The sequence below is a fragment of the Vicia villosa genome, unplaced genomic scaffold (genome assembly GCF_029867415.1).
Source record: "Vicia villosa cultivar HV-30 ecotype Madison, WI unplaced genomic scaffold, Vvil1.0 ctg.000024F_1_1, whole genome shotgun sequence".
NCBI classification, from domain to species: Eukaryota; Viridiplantae; Streptophyta; class Magnoliopsida; order Fabales; family Fabaceae; genus Vicia; species Vicia villosa.
In genome coordinates, this window is record NW_026704956.1 from 2,282,237 (window position 1) to 2,303,521 (window position 21,285).

The window sequence follows — 21,285 nt, forward strand, 5'->3', positions numbered from 1 at the left end:
CTATTGACAACCGTCATGGTTGTTTTCTCCGATTTTGGAGTTTCCACGTTAATCTCTTGTGTTGTTATCGTGTATCTCTTGTGACAATAACTCCAAGAAATCTACTTCTAGTTGCATGATGACTTTTGTACGGTAAAAGTGTCTTGACAATCAAGACTACAAAAGTGTGTTGCTTTATCTACTATTGAGACTGAGAAGATTGTGGTATTTTGTAACAGTCAGAGTGTATTTCCTCTTGGTAGGATACCAACGTTTCATTCCATGATCAAAACATAATGAAGTTTGATAAGTGCCAAATTGTACATGTTGCATATTATTTAATTTATGCGTAAATGCATACGTTTTCTTTATATTTGTATATGTTACGTATTATTTGAGTTTCCAATACATTTATGCACCGTTTGAATATTTTCAATTATTTTAGAGGTAATGATGCATATTGGATTTGGGGATTTTTGCTCATTTCAATCTTTATATTTCTCATTTCAACACATTTTAAGTTATGGTTTTGGGGATTTTTGCTCCCAATTCCATCACTAACTTTCTTAGGCTAGATTAGGCTTAGGAAATCAACAATGAATGATGTATCTTGATGATTAGGAGTGGGATGTGCATTTTTGTTGGAGAAATCGACATTTATGTTTATTTCTCTTCTCTCTTATCTTTGTATTTTTCATTTGTTGAGGATTGTATGTAGTTTATTTGTCTTGTAAGTATATGTATTGATTATGGCATTGTATAAAATCTCTTTTACAAATCTTTATCGATGTTTATCCTTATTTTGGTTTTATTGCTAGGATTTGAGTTGTTATAGACATATAATTCTCTAATCTTGTTCTTGGATGAATATCTGTTAGGTTCTAAACTCTAGACGTAGATTTAGGCTTAATATTCATCGAGAGTATCGACGCTTAAGGCTCTGTGTTGTTTAGTTGTGTGAGACATCCACAAGGAAATAATACGACTGTTATCTCAACTCTGTTTTAGACATAACCTCTATTGTGAGCGATACGTGATGATATTGATGAGTAATTTAGGTTGCGTACAATTGATCAGTAGGTGTAAGTATTTGACAGGTATATGAACTTCAATCCCGAGATTTCTCTTCTCTCCGAAGAATGTATTTATTTTGCGTTTCCGCATTCTACTTTTATATCATTTAAACCCAAAATGGTGTCGTTGCTAGGGATTGGTGTTTTGTGTTAGAATTGCATCGCAATGGTTTCTATGATTTTGAGCTTTGTATATATTGTATATTGTATATGTTCACTTGTATATTTTCACTTGTATATGTTTGCTTGTATATGTTTACACATGAGTATACATTGTTGGTGAATATTAGCTAAACAAATTGAAATTGGACCAGTTCTTAAATTCAAATCTTCACTTTTCAACTTGCGTATCAAACATTCACCAAATCTTTAAGTATGTTTATAGTTGTATTTGTTTCATATTTGTATATATGTGTTTGTTTTCATAATTGTATATTTATGTTTTTCTTTTATATCCGTGCAAGTGTTTTATATATTTGTACCTGTAACGTTTGTTAAGTGTGTGGCTATGACACTTTCTTTAGGTTTGCGTGGTGAAACATCACCATGGCATGACGCGAGGAAGTTAGTTTTCGTGCACAATAAAGACGTCGAGCTAATGACGTAAAACAAACGCTTATTAGAAGGCAAGTTTGTCGGCACAATGAATTCCTTCTTTGTGAATGTGAGTTACTAATATTATACCTATCATATCTTTAGTTAGAGCTAAACAATTGTGACTCTACTGTGAATTTGCCAATGAACCATACTTTATAATTTTATAGGCGAATGTAACTCACGTGAAATCAATTTCAATTCAAAGGAATCTTCAATGTCTTTCGTGAAGATATCCAATAGTAAAAATTATGTTTTATTTGAATATAGATTATTGACTTAAATAATCTTTTAGTTTCCGTAAGTTGATGAATTTTTGTTTTTCGTCGTTGTATTTTTTTTGGATAAATTTTTTAAATGTTAAATTTTATTTGATTTTAATCTCTAAAATTAAAATTCGTAAAAAAAAAATACACATATTTTTGTTTAAATTTTCCTACAAATTTTAACAGACTAAAAAAAATTAAACTAATATTAACAAAAATTAAAAATTCACCAACTTACATAAACAAATGATTATTTAAGTCTAGATTATTTATTTAACTAAAAAATCCAAAATTAAAAATTGTGAGATGTGGGTCATTCGTTATTTAGTATTGGGACATTCCTCTGGAAGCTGATTTTCAATGGTTTTTCTCACGTTCTCCTCCATGATATATAGGAGTAACTAAAGAGACACGTTTTCAAGTGCTCGCTTTTTAGAGAATAGTAAAAGTACGCTTGCAGGGCTGAACATTCATGATAGATGGATTGAAGAGGCGGCAAGGATTTTGAATTGTAAGAAAGGCTCGCTACCTTTCAAATACCTAGGCCTCCCCATTGGTGCTAATGCAAACAGACTTGAAACTTGGAAGCCGGTAATAGAGGCTGTTAGAGGAAGGTTGTCAAACTGGAGAAACAGATATATCTCTTTCGGTGGTCGTGTAGTGCTCATCAAATCTGTCCTTCACGCGCTTCCGGTTTACTTCCTCTCGTTCTTCAATGCTCCGACAGGTATTATTTCTAAATTAGAATCGATATTTAAACAGTTTTTATGGGGAGGGTGTGAGAACACTAGAAAAATTAACTGGGTCAATTGGGAGAAAGTGTGTCATTCATACGAGGAGGGGGGTTTGGGAATTAGAAGCCTGAAATTGTTTAATGTGGCCTTACTAGGAAAGTGGAAATGGAAAATTAAAACAGAAAGAGTTGGGTTATGGATAAAAGCGCTGAAGAATAGATATGGGGAGGCAGAGGTTGTGAGAGGCGATGTTGGGAGTAGAGATTCAAGCTGGTGGAAAAAGATTTGTGAGATAGACATAGGAGCATGGGAAAATTCAACTTATTATTCTGTTTCAGAAATGTTTAAGGCTTTAAATGTTGCTGAATCGGATCCATCCCCTTTTTCCTGGCCCAAGCTTTGGCATAAAGCAGTACCATCAAAGATTTCTTGCTTTGGCTGGAGGCTATTCCAGAATAGCCTAGCGACCAAAGACAACCTACTTAGGAGGAATGTCATAGGGCAAGGGTCCGCAAGATGTATAGGGGGCTGTGAAGCGGATGAATCTATACCTCACTTGTTCTTTGAGTGCAAATTTTTTTCAGGTATTTGGCTCTTAATCTGCAAATGGCTTAAGATATCTACAGCTTTACACAGAGAAAGTAGGGAACATTTCGCCCAATTTGAAGGCCTGATCGGAGGTGACTTGGAAGTTGCGTCGAAAGTCAGAGTCATATGGTTCGCCGGAATATGGAGCATATGGAAAGCCAGGAATGCCAAAATTTTCAGCAACAAAGACACGGCCCAGGAAAAGGTGTTCGAAGACACTATAGATCTTTCATGGAGGTGGTTGTCATCAATTAACATGGACGTACAATTCAATTATGCGCAATGGAGATCAAATCCTAGGATTTGCCTCGGGCTCTGATTTTCCAGAGGATAACAAGTTTGGCGCTGGTGTGGAACTGGTTCGATTATGGTTCTGCTTGTCGTGGAGTTTTCGTCCGTGTAGAGCTTCCGGTCGTGATCCTGTCTATTCTGTCGTTTTTTCAGCTTCTGCATTGTATCACTTGTCATAAGAGGCTGCATTGCAGTATGCTGTGGTGGCTGAAGATTCTGGACGGTGTTTATCTTTCAGTTCGGCGTTGTTTCGAAGTGTCTTGGCCTCGGCAATATATCAGGTCTCGTCAGTAGTACTGGTGATCAGGTTTTAATTTTAGGTGCTGGATAGTTTATTTTGGGGCAAGGATGTTCTGCTGCCATTGATTTTTGGTGTTGTCTACAGGGTTTTTCATAGTTGCTTTAGTACAATCTTAGTTTTTCTGTTATTAGGCTTCTGTCAAAGTCATTTCATAATATTGGCTGGGTGGTACTGGTTTGTTTTATGTATTATTCCTTGTTTGGACTCTGGCATGTCTCATGCCTTTAAATTAATGTTATGTCCTTTTCTTTGCTGTTTCAAAAAAAAAAATTAGATACATAAATGTAGACAACTGCCAAGACTAGAGATAAACCCTGGAATTAATGTCTTGTCCTTTTTAGCACTCAACAACTAGACACATTCAATAAGCCAATAAATAAAATAAAATATAAACCTTTGAAAACCCAAACAAAAACCGACATAACTTTGCATTGCAACGTCTAAAAACCCAACGCTAATACCAATGAAATACAAGTACTACTAATGTTTTGTTTTATTTTCCCTCTTTTTCTGCCATTTGTTTCCACTTCCATCACATCACATCACTCTATCTAATTTATATTTATTTTATTATTACAAGCATTTAAAACTAAAGAAGTGGAAGAGACACACTAGCTCAACAACCACACACTTCTTAATGGAATTAGAACAAGCAAAACAAGAGTTGAAAATGCTTGAAACCCTTTACCCAAATCAACATAACTATCTCAAACATGAACTTAGAACCTTCATCATTCAACATTCCTATTCACACCCTCTTCCACAATACCACACCTCCCTCGCTTTCTTAGACACAGAAGGTTTCTTTTTATTCTCCTTTTTCATCTTCTTGTTGTTATTAGTATTGTGCTGTTAGATATGTTTTTTTTTTTTTTTTGAGGTTGTTCTTTTCTACAATACAGAATCTACCAACTTGGAGCAAACAAAGGGTTTAAAACTTGGTTTACCAGACATAGAAGAAGTAAAGGAGAAGAAGGATATTGAAAGTTCTGAGCTTGAACCTCCCAAGAGTGTTGTTATCAAGCATAGCAGCAGGCAGAACAAGAGAAAAGATAGGGTTGATTTGGTTCTTGAAAGGGCACAAAATTGTCTTAAAAAAATTCGACATTTTAAAACATCCTTATTTTCTCATTCTTGATTTTACTTTGTTAATATCAGTGAATAGTTTATTAGAATGCTATTTTGGGTGTTTTTTTTTTTTTTTGTTGTGGCATTATGTAAGCGACAAATTAAGATGTCAATTTGTTCATGTGAACGTTGAAAAGGTGCAACATGAAAAAAGTTATCTTTTTGGTTAGACAAGGTATAATGGAAGAACAAGAAGGGTCAGTTTTAGCCTTTATTAAACTAAATGCTGATCTGTTCCTTTATTATAGTTGGGTTAAGTATACGTTATTTTCATCATTGCTTTATTTTCTACATATTCTACATGTATAATTTTATATTCTCTGTCATCATTGAGATTATTTCTTTGCATAACCCGGGTGGATACATACAGGAAAGTGTTTTATAGCTTAATTGGACTTCCAAATTGGATTTTAAAGTCAATTCTATCTGTTGGGTAACACCTCAATTACAAGATGAACAATGGTGAATAATGAAGAAATAGAGAGAATTAGGATAAAAATATAACTTTATATTATTAATGATTGAATATCGGTATTTAAATCATCATATAAAATAATATAATTATCTAACTAATGAAAAAATCCAAAATTTCCATAGACCTCTATTTGGTACATTTGGTGTAATCGGATATGGTGAAATCATTGTCTCAAAAAATACAAAAAAATTGAAAGAGGTGTAACTAGTTACACATTTGGTGTAATTGGCTACGCTAAATTTTTATTTGGTTTTCGCTTAAGTAGAAGTGTTTCTAACAAAAGGAACATATAGAATTTAAGTTCAACAAAAGGAGAAGTGTTTCTAACATAGAGGTAAAAGTTGGAGATCGGTTTAAATATTTTGGGTTTGTAATACAAAATAATAGAGAAATAGAAGGGGTGTAAACCATTGAATTCATGTTGAGTGGTTGAAATGGAGAAGGACATCGGGTGTTTTATGTGATGCAAAGATATCAATAAAATTGAAGCGAAAGTTTTATCGGACTACCGTAAGACCTGGGATTTTTTATGAGACATAATGTTTGGAAATTAAGAATCAACACGGGAATAAAGTAAGTGTTGTAGAGATTAGGATGTTGTGGTGGATGTGTGGTGAGACTCGACAACATAAAATTAGAAATGAAAATATTAGAGGGAGTGTGGGGTAATTAGGGAAAAGATGGTGGAAAATAGACTTAGGTAATTAGAGAATGTAGAGAGAAGGCTGGTAGATTATGCAGTAAAGAGGGTAGACCAGGTGGAGAGAGGGCAAACAATTAGAGAAAGAGAAAGACCTAGAAAGACTATAAAAAAGTTATTAAGAAAGATCTAAAGATAAATGATTTGGATAAAATCATGGTCCTCGATAGAATATTATGGAGAAAGTTAATCCATGTAGTCAACCCCACTTAGTAGAAAATGACTTTGTTGTTGTTGTTGTATTTTAGCGCTGCTGAAGGGGGTGTAATCAATTACACATCTGCTGTAACCAGTTACACTGTCTTGAATTACACTATTTTATCAACACACCATATTGATTCAAGTCCTTCAAGTCTTTCATACTCATGTAATTCTTTAACCTCCTGAACACTTCAATTGTTATTCATTTGGTTAGCAAATCAGCCACTTGTTCTTCACTTTTAAAATACCATGATAACTCACATTTTGTGAGTTGTTACAAGACTTAATACTTGAATAATTTTTTTTATTTTCATCATTAAGTAGTTTAATCATTTTCATTTTGATGTTTTAGAGTAGTTTAAGAAAGAGCACAATAGGTGCTCTCTTTTGTTAGTTTTTTATGTGTTTGTTGCTTGTGTAAAGTTAACTTCTGATAAGGCTTAACACAACATTTTGGATCAACAATTTTTACTATTCTAAATTATCAACATCAAATATTCCAAATTATAGACGAGACGCATTTGGGGACAGGTTAAGGGTGGATACAAGTATTCTCATTACCCATCTCATACCCATATTTTAAAACCGGGAAAAACTCAAACCCAAACCCAAATCCATTCAAAATGGGTTTTCCCCGTCAAATTTGGGGTCTGTTTGTTCCAACTTAAAAAAAATGGATTTTTTCTTTGTATTTTTGAAAATAGATTTTCCAAAATCGTTTTTCAAAATTATATTCGTTTTTTCTAAAATGAAACACTATATTTGACATCCTATAACATAAACATAATCATTAAAAACTGAAATTTTGTGAAAATCGTAATTTTTTTAAAAAAGTTGTATTTCAAAAATGATTTTTATAAAAATCTATTTGAAATAGCTTTAAAATTAAGTGATTTTTTGAAATTTTGATATCCAAATTTGTTTCCCATAAATAGATGAAATACCTAAAATCACATTTTAAGAATAACTATTTAAACCAAATTTTCATTTAAAACTTTTATAAAAAATTTCTTTGTAAATTTTTTTTACACAAAATTTTGTAATACTATAAAAATCATTTTTAAAAAAAGCCTTAACAAACGGGCCCTTAGAGCAGGTTTGAGCGGGTACCACATGTATGAGTATCGTTGACATGTCTAGTTGAAACTCATCACAAATGAAGTTTCAACACTTGATGCTAATTTGGAAGCGTCTCACACATATTTTATTGCGTTATTGGAGAAATACCAAGAAGTCAAGGAAGACAATACCTTAGATGTACCGAATATGAATTTGGTTGATATGGATGCTCGTTTAGAAACACAATCCATCAACAATGACGAAGAAGATGAGGAACCCTTCCCTTAGAGGCATGACGAAGAAGAGGAGCACTTCCCTTACCACCATGGCGTTATCCTTGCCGTCAGACTCACTTTCGATCGGAGTTGCTACCTTCTTGTTCACCATGATGGACAGATGACTTGAACGCGAGGATATCAATCTAGCTGAATGTTGTACTGGTGGCCCATGTCAGTTTTACTGGCCCCACGGTGGGCGCCAAATGTAGTTGCTAGAAGTATAAGATGTGACAACCCGTTGCGGTGTAGGGTTGTCGGAGGTTTTTGGGATTGTTGTGATGTTAGAGTAAGCTCACGCGAGGATGGTGACAAACTCTGTGTGTGGTGTTTTGCGTAATGAATTGGATGATCCCCTCCGTCTCATGGTTGAGGTATTTATAATAACCTCATGGCCATGAGTCTTAGACCTCACAAAGAAAGATTCAACACCTCTCATTCCTAAGAGCGTGGAAAAGAGTAGTTATTCCCCCTGTTTCTTTGGGGAACATGATGCCTCCATCGGACTTGTTTTACCATACCGTTATAAATTGGGACATATCACCTCTCCATTTTCACAGAAAGACGATCATCTAGGAATGAGCACCATAATCAAATGATAGATGATTGCTTCAGTATATGAATGGCTAAAAAACTGGTGTGTGCGACATGTTACTGTCACCTCTCCTTAGTGAACCTTCTACAGCACCTCTTACGAGTCTCATACAAATATATCAATTTGCAAACTAAGTTATACATTATTTTAATTGATTGGGATCTATTCTCTCAAAAACGTAAAAAAAAAAAAATCATTTACACTCGAGTCTAGACTAGTAGCATAGCATAGCACGTCAACAAAAATAACAAGTTCATCCTTATAACTCACTTTATTTTTTTTATTTTAAATAATGTGACGGGTAACTTCGGTGCTTCAACGTATCAATATTCTTGTCTTTCAAAACTTGCTACTGTTTCAAGCCATTAATGGTATCCCACCAACCTTTTGCATAGAAATGGTGGCATTTCCAAACTTGTTGGGTTGTATGCTTCATATGGATGAAGCACACTGCCTGTTTGATCAAATGACTAAGAGGGATATATTTGCATTTTCATGGATATGCCCAGTTGGGCCTTTATAATGGTGCCATTGCACTTTACATTCCAAATGGTGTTGATGCTTCTCTCATTTACATCATTCACCACACACAGGTACACTCCATGCGTTTGTTTCTTGAATCATTCGATTCATGTTTTGTACCACATGTTTCTTGTTAGAGTTGTTCAAATAGTATTTTAATAGAATTATATTTATGCCTTGTTGCTTACACAGTTACACTCCCCAATTTACTTGGGCGCGTTGGAAATTCAAGTTTGAGATTGAAGTGCCGAGGACAAAGTCAACAGTTTTTTATGCCAAAGTCAACGATATTTTGTTGAAGAATACATAAGGTGAAAAGAAAAAACGCATAAATCTAATGAGCAAAAAATGCTAACAATTCTTTAGAATGAACAATTATATATATCATATAGCTATACATAGTATGAGCAAGAAGGGGCTCAAAGAATAGAATCAAAGTACAAGTAGAACTGTATGTGTGTCAAAGGGCTGATAGAACACCTAATCCTCCATCCCTTTATTATTCAAAATCTAAATCATCATAAGGAAACCATAAAAGAACAAAACAAGTATTAATATTACAACTATCACACATACACTAGTACTAATGAATTCATAGCCTGAGCTTGAACTTACAACTACTGTCTGAAATGCTAATATCATTATCGGCACCAAGGCTATCCACTACAACCTCACACCTAACATGAAACTTTACTCTAAACAGCTTCAACTTACCAAACTTAACCCTCACATTCTGATTCACCTTAATATTCAGAGGCAAATTACCTTTCTCTTGCAGCTGCTGCTGCAAAGTACTTACTAAACCAGTCGCATCCTGTGTTTGACCCGTTAAAGGCAGATTAAGCACGGTTATATTCCGATGACCCTGATAGAAATTCGGCAAAGACCCTTCACACAATTCTGTTTCTTTATACAAAGCACTTATATTGCTTCCACCTACATAGTATATTCCAATCTTCTTGTTTGGATTTCTAGCAGTTACTGTTACATCGAAGGTAACAAAAAGATTGTTATTATCAGAAAGATTGAACTGTGCTATTCTCAATCTGTCTACTGAGTATTTAGGAAGCTTTGGCCTAAAAGCAAGGTAGAGAATCCCGATGGTGATGGATATTGCAATAATAAGAATCAGCAATATGGTGAAGGTATAGCACAGGAACCTGCAGCAGCAACTTCTTTTCTTCTTTGGTGGCTGGGAGTGCCTCACTGGAAAGTGACGTTTCGGAATTGGTGGATCGCGGTTATCAGATTTTGAAGTGTTTCGAGGATACAAAGGAATTGTTGGTTTGGTTTGTGACTCCAAGTCATTAGCAGGGTGAATTCTCTGATTATCAGTCATCATATTTTTTTATCAGAAAAGTTGCTCAAGAAAAAGTATGTATGAGATGATCAATGCAAATGTTTGACAGTTTATTGTTATATAGGTGAATTAGTATTCAATGGTGTGTAGCAACAAAGTGGGTGAGAACATGAATACGTATAGGATAGAAGGAAGGAGCAGGTCAATGCATATATGGATGCTTGAAGCTTTCTCATGTATGACTTTAATGGGTTAGAGGGTCACTATCAAGTTTTATTTTGTATCATAAAAGAGATATGATCATCAATCAATTGGGCCAAATATATTTTAAAGTTGATTAATGAAAATATGGAATTCTATCGAAATAACTGTATTTAACTATTTTAAGCTTGGAATCGAAATACTAGTAATCCTATTCCTTACATATCGTTGATGCATTTTCTGTGGAACTCATTTATCTATTCTATAAAATAGAGATATTTGAAACATTTGAATAAATGTGTTAAGTGCAAGTGTTGGATAATAAAATGTGTTGAATAAATGTCTTGATTGAAAAAGTTTATTTAATTCTCAATGCAATTTCTTTTCTCATCCTTTATGGTGTGGTTGACACGTCTGAAAATCTAAAAAAAAAAAAATTTTTTTTTAGAGATATATCTCCTTACATACCATAAATCTCTTTATTTTTCGTAAATTAAGCTTCCACCCATTTTTATCAAAAATTGGTTCGGAGATTTATCTGTGAATATTTTTAAAGGCAATTCGAAAATGCATCTCCGAAAATTTCCCTACATGCATCTTAGACAAAAATATTATCTAAGTTTGCATTTTTTAAAAATCCAAAATCATTATAATCCGACTAACACAGCCATAATTTGAATCAAACATTAATAAATACGAATATTATAGAACAAGGTAATTCATTAATTAAAAATATACCATAATATTATAAACATTATTCTCAAAATATGAAAAATAATACTAAAACATTCCAAAATACAAAAAAAAAAAAAAAAAAAAAACCTACTGCGTATGTCTAATCCTAACTCTCTGGCTCCTCCTCTGCTGCCGGTAACCCAAGGTATTCCGTGCCTCAGTAAGAATGGAACATGCTAGGGCAACTGCATCATCGTCACCTTTCTCAAACAGCTCAAACTTTATGCCCTCACATGTAATCTGCATAATATTCTGATAGATCGGCAACACATCAACGACATGGTCATCTCTGACTCACTCATTCTCCAAGATCTCCTTTGAGCAGGCCTAGGTGGATGTCCAGAAGCGTCTAGTGTCATGACAGGTGTGACACACACACACTATAAAAACAAGTCATGTAATCATCCACATAAGACCAATGACTTGTGGCTGACATGCTCCGATACTCCTCTTATACTAGATGACTCACGTATGTCATCAAGATGTCTGCAGGAGATGTTATTAGGAGCAGAGTCGAAGGGGGATCTCAGAACGATCTGCACATATCCAAATTGGCGCATGCATCACTCTGGCAGATACATGCACATCAGATTCCTCCCACATGTCAGCCATGTAGTGTAATTTGAAATGGGATCGAAGGAAACAGTGTCCCGATGAATGGTGTATAGTGTCCAGTCGATGTGATCATGTTGAGTCTTGTCAATATACACACGCAACAACCGCACAACATCATTTCGTCTGCGCAGGCAATCGTGCAAGCATCTGGTCAATTCTGAGTATACTTTAGCCCAGGAACAAACCCGTGTATGCGGTGAAAGTGGGATAGGATCCATTGTGAAAATGGATAAGAAAAAAACATTAATAACAAGTGTAAAAAGTGCTTTTAAAATCAATAGTGGTTGTGGAAATTACAGTCGTGGAATGGATACTTCATGCATAAATATAGAGAGTAAACAAGGCAGTGCCTAGTAGGTTAAAGGTTGGTTGCCTAATAATCATATTTGACGAAGAAGGGGCATCAATAACCAAGTTCTTGGCATTTATTTCTTTAGCCTGGTCCAACACTCTAAATGTGATTCTCAGGGGGATGAATCCCCTTACTAGTACTCGTTCTCCAGAAAATCCATCCAATGATCCTTTAAAGAGCTTCAAGTCTTCTAGGCCGAGGCAAAGTATTTTGAATGCTTCCCAATATAGTATATCTGCGGAGCTCCCTTGATCAACAAGTTCTCTCTTAATTTCCCAATCCTCACACTTGACGGTAATGACCATGGAGTCATTGTTATGAGGGATGACAACTGCATCCTTCTCTGAGAAGGCGATCATGGCTTCTGATGTACCTTCAGTCTTGACTTCATGGATATTTTCTACACTCAAAATTTGGTGAGTGTATTCTTCGGCCAGAACTGGTTTCCCTGCCCTCGGTGAACCCTACTACTATGGTATTAAGTGTGTGGCGCACAGTTTTACTAGGGCTTCCACCATTCTCTCTCCCTCGCGTGTTAGACTTATCTGACAGATGAGAGGAGTCACCTTTTCACATATTTCTTGAGGTGCCCTTCATGTATTAATCTCTCAATTTCCTTTTTGAGCTAGTAGCAATATTTGGTGTGATGCCCTTTGACTCTATGGAATTTGTATCATATTCTTGGTTCAAATCCCATCACGTCTTCCTTGGGATAAGGCGGTGTAAGGATGTTGTACAAGAGGAGTACCTCGCGCCAGATATGTTCCTGGTGAGTATTCAGTGGCGTGAAGTTCTGCGTCTCCTTACCTACCCTTTTGAACGCAGTCTTGTCCTTTATGGGGCGAGGTATAGTTGTTCTTCCTTTGGTGGTACGAGCCCTCAAAGTTGGGAACGTGCTCCTTAACATCATGCGCCTTCTTTTTGGCATTTTTTCCTCGCCCTTTATGTAACACTCTACTCTGGTGCCCACTTTTGACAATGAGAACACTGGCTTCTGGGCAAGGGACTCGCTGAAGTGTCTTAACTTAAGTCCATTTTAGAACTCCCCCAAAAACATATATTGGTTTGGTGGAACAAACTTGATGGTGGATCTGTTAAAGCGAGTGAGATAGTCTCTCAGTTATTCTGACAGGACCTAACGAATATTAAACATGTTAGTGGTAGGCATCTTCTAGTGGTGAATGGCGGCGAACTAATGAACTAGTTTTCTTACCAATTCTTGATAGTTGTTGATGGAGGCACGAGGTACACCCATGTACCATATTAAGGTCACGTCCATGATTGTGCCAGATGATAGTTTACACTTCAAGGGTTCAGGGCTCCTATGATGGCCATCTGTATATTAATGGAGGCGGCATGCTCGTAGGAATCAACGTCAAAGTCACCACGATTCGTCCCAAAACCGTGGTGACACTTCTAAACTCATGCGCTAACAATTGTTTTTTGTTTTTTTATTAAAAGTTTTAAGGTTATAGTTACGGTTAATTATCTAACTATGGTGATATAACCCAACTTTCCTGGGTTTGATCCTCAGGTTCCTCATATAGTTAATCCCTTTTACGTTAATGCGTGCCTATTTAATTTTATTTATATTTAATTAAAATAATAATAGGTATATCACTACGGCTCCTTTATAAAATCGTTGTTACACAATGACGCTTCTTTATATATGTTAAACACTTAGTATCCATTTTTCCAGTGAAAAAGAAACAAACCCTAACACCGACATTGTCGACATCGTCGAAAAGAACACAAGAACAGTCATACTCATTATTGTTGTTCAGTTTCGTACATGAAATCTAAAGGTTTTACTATGTCTTCTTCCACTGTAAAATCTAGATATAGAAATTTATGTGGTTGTGATCGTCATATGGTTTCCTACCAATGCAAGAAGGGACATAATAAAGGAAGGCTTTTTTGGAGATGTCCATTTTGGAGGAGTGATGAAACATGTAATTTGTTCATATGAGATGAAGACATGGGAGGAAAATTGGGAAATGAAGATGAGAGTAATATGAAGTCAGAGTTGGAAGTTGTGGGCTATTTGAAGGTTAAGTATGAAGAGTCAAAAAATAAGAACAAGAACTTGAAGAACAAACTAAAGTCAGAGAGATTTTCTGGAAATTTGAAGTTGTTGTGTTTTCTTATCTCCTTCGTGTTTCATTTTTACTTTGTTATGAAATGTAATAGTTGAAATAGGGTTTGAAATTTAAAATTTTTACACTGATTCTTATCTTCTTTATGTTTAACATTTACTTTGTTATAAAATGTTATCGTTGAAGATGCAGTGAACTTGACAAAAATGCGACTAAAAGACGGTTTCTTACGAGTAAGTTCATCACAAACTGTTGAATATTCAATTACAATTATATGTTTGTTAGTTTATCTAATTTGTAGTTTGAGATGATAGTTTAAGTTGATAACCTTAAGACAGTTAAACCGAAAGACTAAAACTTCATTACATAATCAAAAACCATAATCATATCTAAACCCTCTCGCTGAGATAAAATTAGACCAATCATATGCGGCCTTATCATCATCAGAATCAAAAAAATTAATTATTTGCCTCAACCTTCTTCTTCTTTTTTTCTCCTCACCCTGGGAGCTCTCATCAGTCTAAACACACCACCTTCTTCATCAACATCTTGAATCAGATGCTGGTTTTGCACCACAACACCATCTACAGCAACATCTTGAGGCTCAAGCTGGTTTGCACCACAACATCCTCTACAACAACATTTGAATTCTCATCATTGTTGGTAGCTTGAGCAGGATAACACATGTTGATTCCCTTGAATGAAGTTGTTTTTGTGTTTTGGTTCTTTCACTTTTACATTTTTCCTTCTGATTCTTCATCTTCTTCTCTTGGAAGTTTAAAAACCAAATATGCTCATTATTGTTTCTTTAATTATATATGCTTTCTATTCTCTTTGGAAGTTAGAAAGATTACATACCTCAAGCTATTCAAATTTATTGTGCACTTATAATACAAGTTTTGATAACAATTCAAAAATGGTTTAGTGTTGATCCTCGTATGATACAATTGACATTTATTCACATATAATATCACAACAGTTATTAGGAATAACCGTTGTTAAAAAGCGCACACTTTTCTATTTACTACGACGGTCACTAGACCGTGATTGAAAGTGCCGTATATACTACCACACGCTACATAACAACGTTTGGTCCTGCGTGATTATATATCTTTCTCAACCGCTGTTAAATTCCTTTCCGTAGTAGTGAATCATTGCATCCATCAAACTTGGCCAGGAGGGGTTAGAAACCCTCAGGGATATCCGCCTCACATAACTCGTCTGAGAGTTATTGGGGATCTAACAACTCTATCTCCTCTAGGAGATTGAATTCTTGTTGGCACTATCTGATGTTGTGGATGTCATCCTCTAGTGTTTGGTTATGAAGCTTCAACTCGTGCATGGTGGCACGCATCTCCGCCAGGGTGTCGGTGTCACCGCTAGCGCTGGTACCTTTTGGCATAGGGGGTGAAACTCTCCTATTGACCATAGATAAAGGTGGGCAGCTATAGGAGTGAAGGAATCAACTGCTATTGACCATGGCCCACGACGGTGAGAAGCCATGTATGATGGTGTTTTATGGTGGTTTTAGGAGTCCTGCTCACGTGAGGTGAGAGGCTCTGTAGATGACCGGTGGTGCTTGGGAACAAGCATATGAAGTATGGTCAGTGGTGTGTTATTACCTTTCTAAGCACTATATTTTATAGTGTAAAGAATGTTCTCCCACTCTCCCATTGGGGAGAAGAGTATTTTTAAAGGCTCTTTGGACCTAGGGTTTGAATAACCTAAAGTGGCGACAACCGCTCCCTTCTTTTCGGGGAAAGATATTTACCACCTATCTTTTAGGAGTTAGTGGAAACTCTCTCTTTTTTAACCAACATTCTTACACGTCATGGATACCTCGAGCTAAGTCTCCAAGTCATCGCCTGGGAAATACGATTCTTGGGCGAAGGCATCTTAATTTGGGCTCTCCAAAAATAATCTTTATATATACAAAAAAATGTGAACTATTATTTTTCTTTTAAGCCTCTCTTTCCAAAATCCTTTATTTCATTTAGGTGTGGCAAAACAGCCCCGACCCGCCGAGAATGTCCGTTTTTCCCATACTTTTTAGCGGGTCGGTCAAAAGTTAGTCCTTCACCCATTAAGGTGTCCATCCCATTTCGTTTTTTTTTGCAGACTATTGTGAGTACAAAGATTTATATAATTTTTTTCATTTGTAGATTTAAAAAGTTCAATGTCCACGAGTTTGTCCCGTCTGTACCATTTTTTCCAGAACGGATCTTGACGAATCTGACATGTCTGTTTGCCACCCCTAATTTCTTTTCCTTAAACTCGCAAACAAACAATAAAATTTGCAGTTTTTTTATTTGGTTTTTGTGAAAATTTTATGTAAATAACCAAATTTTTAAGTTTTAATACTAAACTAACCAACTTTCTCCCATAATTCCCAATATAACCATATTTCAAAAAAAAAATAATGGATTAAAGAGGAGACACTAATTCAATTGATGCTTCCTATATATATTTTTAATTTTTCCTAGTTACCTATGGATTTTTTTGCAGATTTGGTAATACTTGCGGATTTACCTAGGTAATTGCCCACAGACAGAAACTTAAAATTATGCAAGTACATCCGCTGGTAATACCAAATATGCAAGAAAATTCGTAGATAGATGAAAGAAATTTAAAAAAAATATAAGATTGACACCTTCTTTTTAATATTTTTTTTTTGAAATATAATTATATTAGATATTAGGGAAAAAAGTTGGTTAGTTTAGTATTAAAATTTAAAAACTTGGTTATTTGAAAAAAAATTCAAAAATTCCAGTCTTTATTCCCTATTTACATTAAAAATATACATATATTCTATACTCCTTACTCTCTTTTTTTCCCATTTGTCACAGTCATAGTCATGACTTTGTCTCTAGACGGAGGCGTTATTGTTAAGTTATTAGCATATGGTAGTTGTTGTATATGGAGTTGAAGTAGCAAGCATCCGTGTAACCTCTAAAACCTGTGCATAAAATAGTTGATGTATTTTATTGTAGAGTGGTTTTTTGTTCATGTTTTTATATATTCATCCATTGGAGATAAATTTAATCGAGTTCTCTGACATGCTATATCTTGAAATATAGCACATTTGATAATTATAGCTGATCCTGTCTTTTATCATACAATATATAACTTGATGGTGACCCTTTTAACCATTCAATTCAAACATAGGAAAGCTTCAAAGCCTTCCTTCTATCCTATACGTATTCATGTTCCCACCCACTTTGTTGCTTCACAGGATTGAATACTAATTCACCTATATAACAATTAACTCTGTCAAACATTTGAATTGATCATCTCATACATACTTTTTCTTGAGATAACAAAATATGATGACTGATCATCAGAGAATTCACCCTGCTAATGATTTGGAGTCACAAACCAAACCAACGATTCCTTTGTATCCTCGAAACATTTCAAAGTCCGATAGACGTGACCCTTTGCAATATGAATATTTCAGTCCACCTATTCCGAAACGTAAGTTTCAAGTGAGGTACTCCCTGCCACCAAAGAGGAAAAGAAGTTGCTGCTGCAGGTTCCTATGCTATACCTTCACCATATTGCTGATTCTCATTATTGCAATATCCATCACCCTTGGATCACTCTACCTTGCTTTTAGGCCAAAGCTTCCTAAATACTCAGTAGACAGATTGAGAATAGCACAGTTCAATCTTTCTGATAATAACAATCTTTTTGTCACCTTCGATGTAACAGTAACTGCTAGAAACCCAAACAAGAAGATTGGAATATACTATGTAAGTGGAAGTAATATAAGTGCATGGTATAAAGAAACAGAATTATGTGAAGGGTCTTTGCCGAATTTCTATCAGGGTCATCGGAATATAACCGTGCTTAATCTGCCTTTAACTGGTCAAACAAATGATGCAAGTGGTTTAGTAAATACTTTGCAGCAGCAGCTGCAAGAGAAAGGTAATTTACCTCTGAATATTAAGGTGAATCAGAATGTGAGGGTTAAATTTGGTAAGTTGAAGCTGTTTAGAGTCAAGTTTCATGTTAGATGTGAGGTTGTGGTGGATAGCCTCGGCGCTGATAACGATATTAGCATTTCAGACAGTAGTTGTAAGTTCAAGCTCAGACTATGAATTCATTAGTACTAGTGTATGTGTCATAGTTGTAATATTAATACTTGTTTTGCTCTTTTATGGTTTCCTTATGATGATTTAGATTTTGAATAATAAAGGGATGGAGGATTAGGTGTTGTATTCCATCAGCCCTTTGAAACGCATACGGTTCTTCTTGTACTTTAATTTTATTTCTTCCATCCCAAGTATTGCTAGTTTTTTTACAACTCAATTGAACATAATTAATAACAAAGCAAATAATTATACACTAGTAGTATAATAGTAACAAGTTGGTACTGATGCAAAATACTTGCATTCTGTCCAACTTTTGTATTATAGACATTTTACATTTTTTCAAGAAAATGTCACCTATACATAATAACTATAAATTAAAAAAGTATGATAATCATTTAATACATAAGCTAGAATAGAGATGCATAGAGGATCCAATGTGAGAGTTACATTAGATTCACACTACCATCATCTTATGCTCCATGTACAATTGTACCGGCAATACAGAACCGTGTCAGAACTATGGCATTGGAGTTGATCTTACACTTCACAATATTGATCCGATTTCGCTGTTGGTGCATCCTTCACTAGTGAATTAACCCATGATTCCTGGCTTAATAATACATCTTGATCATCAGCATTTTGCGCAACCATTGTTGAATTGCTAAGTTGGTTTCGAAAGCTGAAAGAATTAGACTTTTTCATCTTATTCAGTTCATCGCCACGGATGGACCAGTCTAATTTTCCATCAGGGGAGCTCCAACCGGAGAAGTTAGTATATGGCTCCATAGTAACCGAGGTAGCAGAAGGAAGCTTGGAACTAAAGTTCTCCATGCTGCTGCGCTCGATAAAGCTCTGGCTCCGCTTCGCCACGACATCATTTTTTGAATTGGTAAGGTCAGAAGAAAATCCCCAAAGTTGCTGAGTCACATTCGGATGCACATGAGTTGATGTTGGAGATTGTATCTGAGAACCGAGAATGTCTTCGAGGTTAGCAGGATTCACACCTGCAAGCCTATTTGAAGGGAATGAAAGACCTGTCATCTCTTCAATCATTAGCTTCTGCATAAGGCGATTTTCGAGCTCGAGAAATTCAGTATCATATCTAGCATTCAGTGCAGTTTTCAATCTGCTTCCCGGCAACTGAAGTGTAGGAACTGCAGCATGAGACTGACTCGGCCACATGGTTCCACCTGCAGGAGGTGACACTGCAGATGGAGTCAAAGGCGGTGTCGACATGGATTGTGTCGAACTGGACGGGGAGCTCAATGTGAAATAATCCATGGAAGAAGCACTAGGTGAATTTGAATAGGATATAGGTGAAGGCAAAGCAGAACCAGTAGAAGCATACAACGGGCGAAGCTCCTCGGGTTTGTGTGCAAAAAAGCAGACTCTTCGTGTGCATTCGGTCTCATCCTTACAAAGCCTTGTTCTGTATTGAGCAGGATGAAGCCAGCACTCAAAAATACCATGCGCATATTCACAAGCATCCCCTTTACTGCATGAACCCTTCCGAAACTCCGGACAAGGGACACAGGTGTAATGATATATCATCGGATCACGGCGCCTTGCGTTTTCCCCTGGATGAACAAAGGGACACTCAGTCCAATCATGAGAATAAGCCCTCGAACAAGTCTTCACTTTGAATATATACATCCTAAATTCATCCGTACTATATATTCCATTATTTATGTCGGGTAGCGATAGATCAATCGGATAATCTTTCTTCTCAATCCGAGGTGCACCGATATCTTCTTGCTGCTTCTCCATTTGGAAACCTACTTCCTTAACGAAATCATCGTCGACATCAATGTCATCAGTACCTTCTAGTATTGCTTGTAGTTTCCTCTTCCTTGAACCAGAGATACTATTAGGCATCATGACAATCAAGTCAATGCACCGCTTTCCGTTCGCATCAACAGAATTAACATCTGCAGATGCATCAAGCAGAAGCTTGATAACCTCAGCAGAAGCAGCAGAACAACCAGAAACAGCACAATGAAGAGCAGTAGCCCTATCCGATCCGCACGCTTGGTTAACATTGACACGACCAGTTTCAAGAATATAAGACAATACACCCTTGCTTCCAAACAAGGAAGCAATCATGAGAGGTGTCCTCTCTTCATATCTCATTTCCTTTGAGCCAATCCTCCTTCCATACCACAACCCTACCTCATTGACATCATGATTGTCTTTTTCAACAGCCTCTTTGAAAGCTATAACATCATCTGTGGCTGAAAGCTCAAGCAAATCACAAGTCTCATGCTGCAGTTCTTCTTGTCTTTCATATTCATGATCCCTAATCAAACCAGTTTGAGAGGGTTTTCTGTTCGAGCCGTTGCACTTGCACATGACTTTTATTACTATAAAGAATATGCAAAATGAAAAGAGAAAATATTTAATATGAATGATACTTGAGCAGAGAGATTTTGCATATTTAAAGCATAGAAAACTCAGTTTAATAGAGACAGATTCTGCTAAATTTGTTACAAAATAATCCATCTCTAGAAAACTTGCAACAAGTATTGGTTAAATTTTTAAATGTTTTAACATCTTAGTTTATGCACAACAATAATTCTAAAAATAACCACAAACCTTAGTAACAGAAAAAAGAAAAAGAAAACGAGAAATTGTTACACACCCTTATTAACCAAATAGCGAAAACAAATCGTTCTTGTTCTAATGTGAAACAGAAACCATATTATTTTATACATGCCTATGGTTCCAAAGTGAAACAACACTTGACAGTGTCAATGATTATTTGAACATATGAAAGAAAAAATTTGGTGTTACTAAATTGTCTTTTGTGTATGAGTATATTTAAAATTGATATCAATTTTTTATATTTTGATGAAATATTAGTAGTTTTAATTAAAAATGTATTTCAAAATCACTAATAAATATTCTAGCAAGTAAAAGGAGTACTTATATTTATGGACAACTTGTCCCTCTCTAAAATATGCTAACATATAAGGAGAGAATGAATATAATAAAAATCAATTTTGGGTGATAAAATGCATTTTAAGTGAAACAAAATTGACTCGACTACCTATTTTTAAATGATACGACCTCCTTGTTGTATTAAAAATGTCAAAACCATCATACCTCATTTATTAT

General features: G+C 35.5%; 4 protein-coding genes across 4 annotated transcripts; 2 read left to right on the forward strand and 2 right to left on the reverse strand.

Annotated features, from left to right (window-relative positions):
* Positions 1-4,326: 4,326 nt before the first annotated feature.
* LOC131622068 (uncharacterized) lies at positions 4,327-5,438 on the forward strand. Its single transcript, XM_058893111.1, has 2 exons — positions 4,327-4,626; positions 4,729-5,438. Exons 1-2 carry the CDS (start codon positions 4,464-4,466, stop codon positions 4,962-4,964), a joined length of 399 nt encoding a protein of 132 aa, XP_058749094.1. The 5' UTR covers positions 4,327-4,463; the 3' UTR covers positions 4,965-5,438.
* A 3,686-nt stretch (positions 5,439-9,124) lies between these two features.
* Positions 9,125-10,288, reverse strand: LOC131622069 (NDR1/HIN1-like protein 6). The gene has a single exon (XM_058893112.1). The coding sequence runs from the start codon at positions 10,121-10,123 to the stop codon at positions 9,374-9,376; it is 750 nt and encodes a 249-aa protein (XP_058749095.1). The 5' UTR covers positions 10,124-10,288; the 3' UTR covers positions 9,125-9,373.
* Positions 10,289-17,293: 7,005 nt separating this feature from the next.
* LOC131622070 (NDR1/HIN1-like protein 6) lies at positions 17,294-18,398 on the forward strand. Its single transcript, XM_058893113.1, has one exon. The coding sequence runs from the start codon at positions 17,404-17,406 to the stop codon at positions 18,175-18,177; it is 774 nt and encodes a 257-aa protein (XP_058749096.1). The 5' UTR covers positions 17,294-17,403; the 3' UTR covers positions 18,178-18,398.
* Positions 18,399-18,708: 310 nt separating this feature from the next.
* Positions 18,709-20,520, reverse strand: LOC131622123 (zinc finger CCCH domain-containing protein 66-like). The gene has a single exon (XM_058893168.1). It carries the CDS (start codon positions 20,518-20,520, stop codon positions 18,709-18,711), a length of 1,812 nt encoding a protein of 603 aa, XP_058749151.1.
* Between the last annotated feature and the right edge of the window lie 765 nt (positions 20,521-21,285).

Excerpts from the sequence above, each read along its gene's own strand:
- LOC131622069 (XM_058893112.1), bottom strand. The coding sequence starts at position 10,123 with ATGATGACTGATAATCAGAGAATTCACCCTGCTAATGACTTGGAGTCA.
- LOC131622123 (XM_058893168.1), bottom strand. The coding sequence starts at position 20,520 with ATGTGCAAGTGCAACGGCTCGAACAGAAAACCCTCTCAAACTGGTTTG.
- LOC131622070 (XM_058893113.1), top strand. The coding sequence starts at position 17,404 with ATGATGACTGATCATCAGAGAATTCACCCTGCTAATGATTTGGAGTCA.
- LOC131622068 (XM_058893111.1), top strand. The coding sequence starts at position 4,464 with ATGGAATTAGAACAAGCAAAACAAGAGTTGAAAATGCTTGAAACCCTT. Across the intron at positions 4,627-4,728 it reads CGCTTTCTTAGACACAGAAG|AATCTACCAACTTGGAGCAA; the intron begins GTTTCTTTTTAT and ends TCTACAATACAG.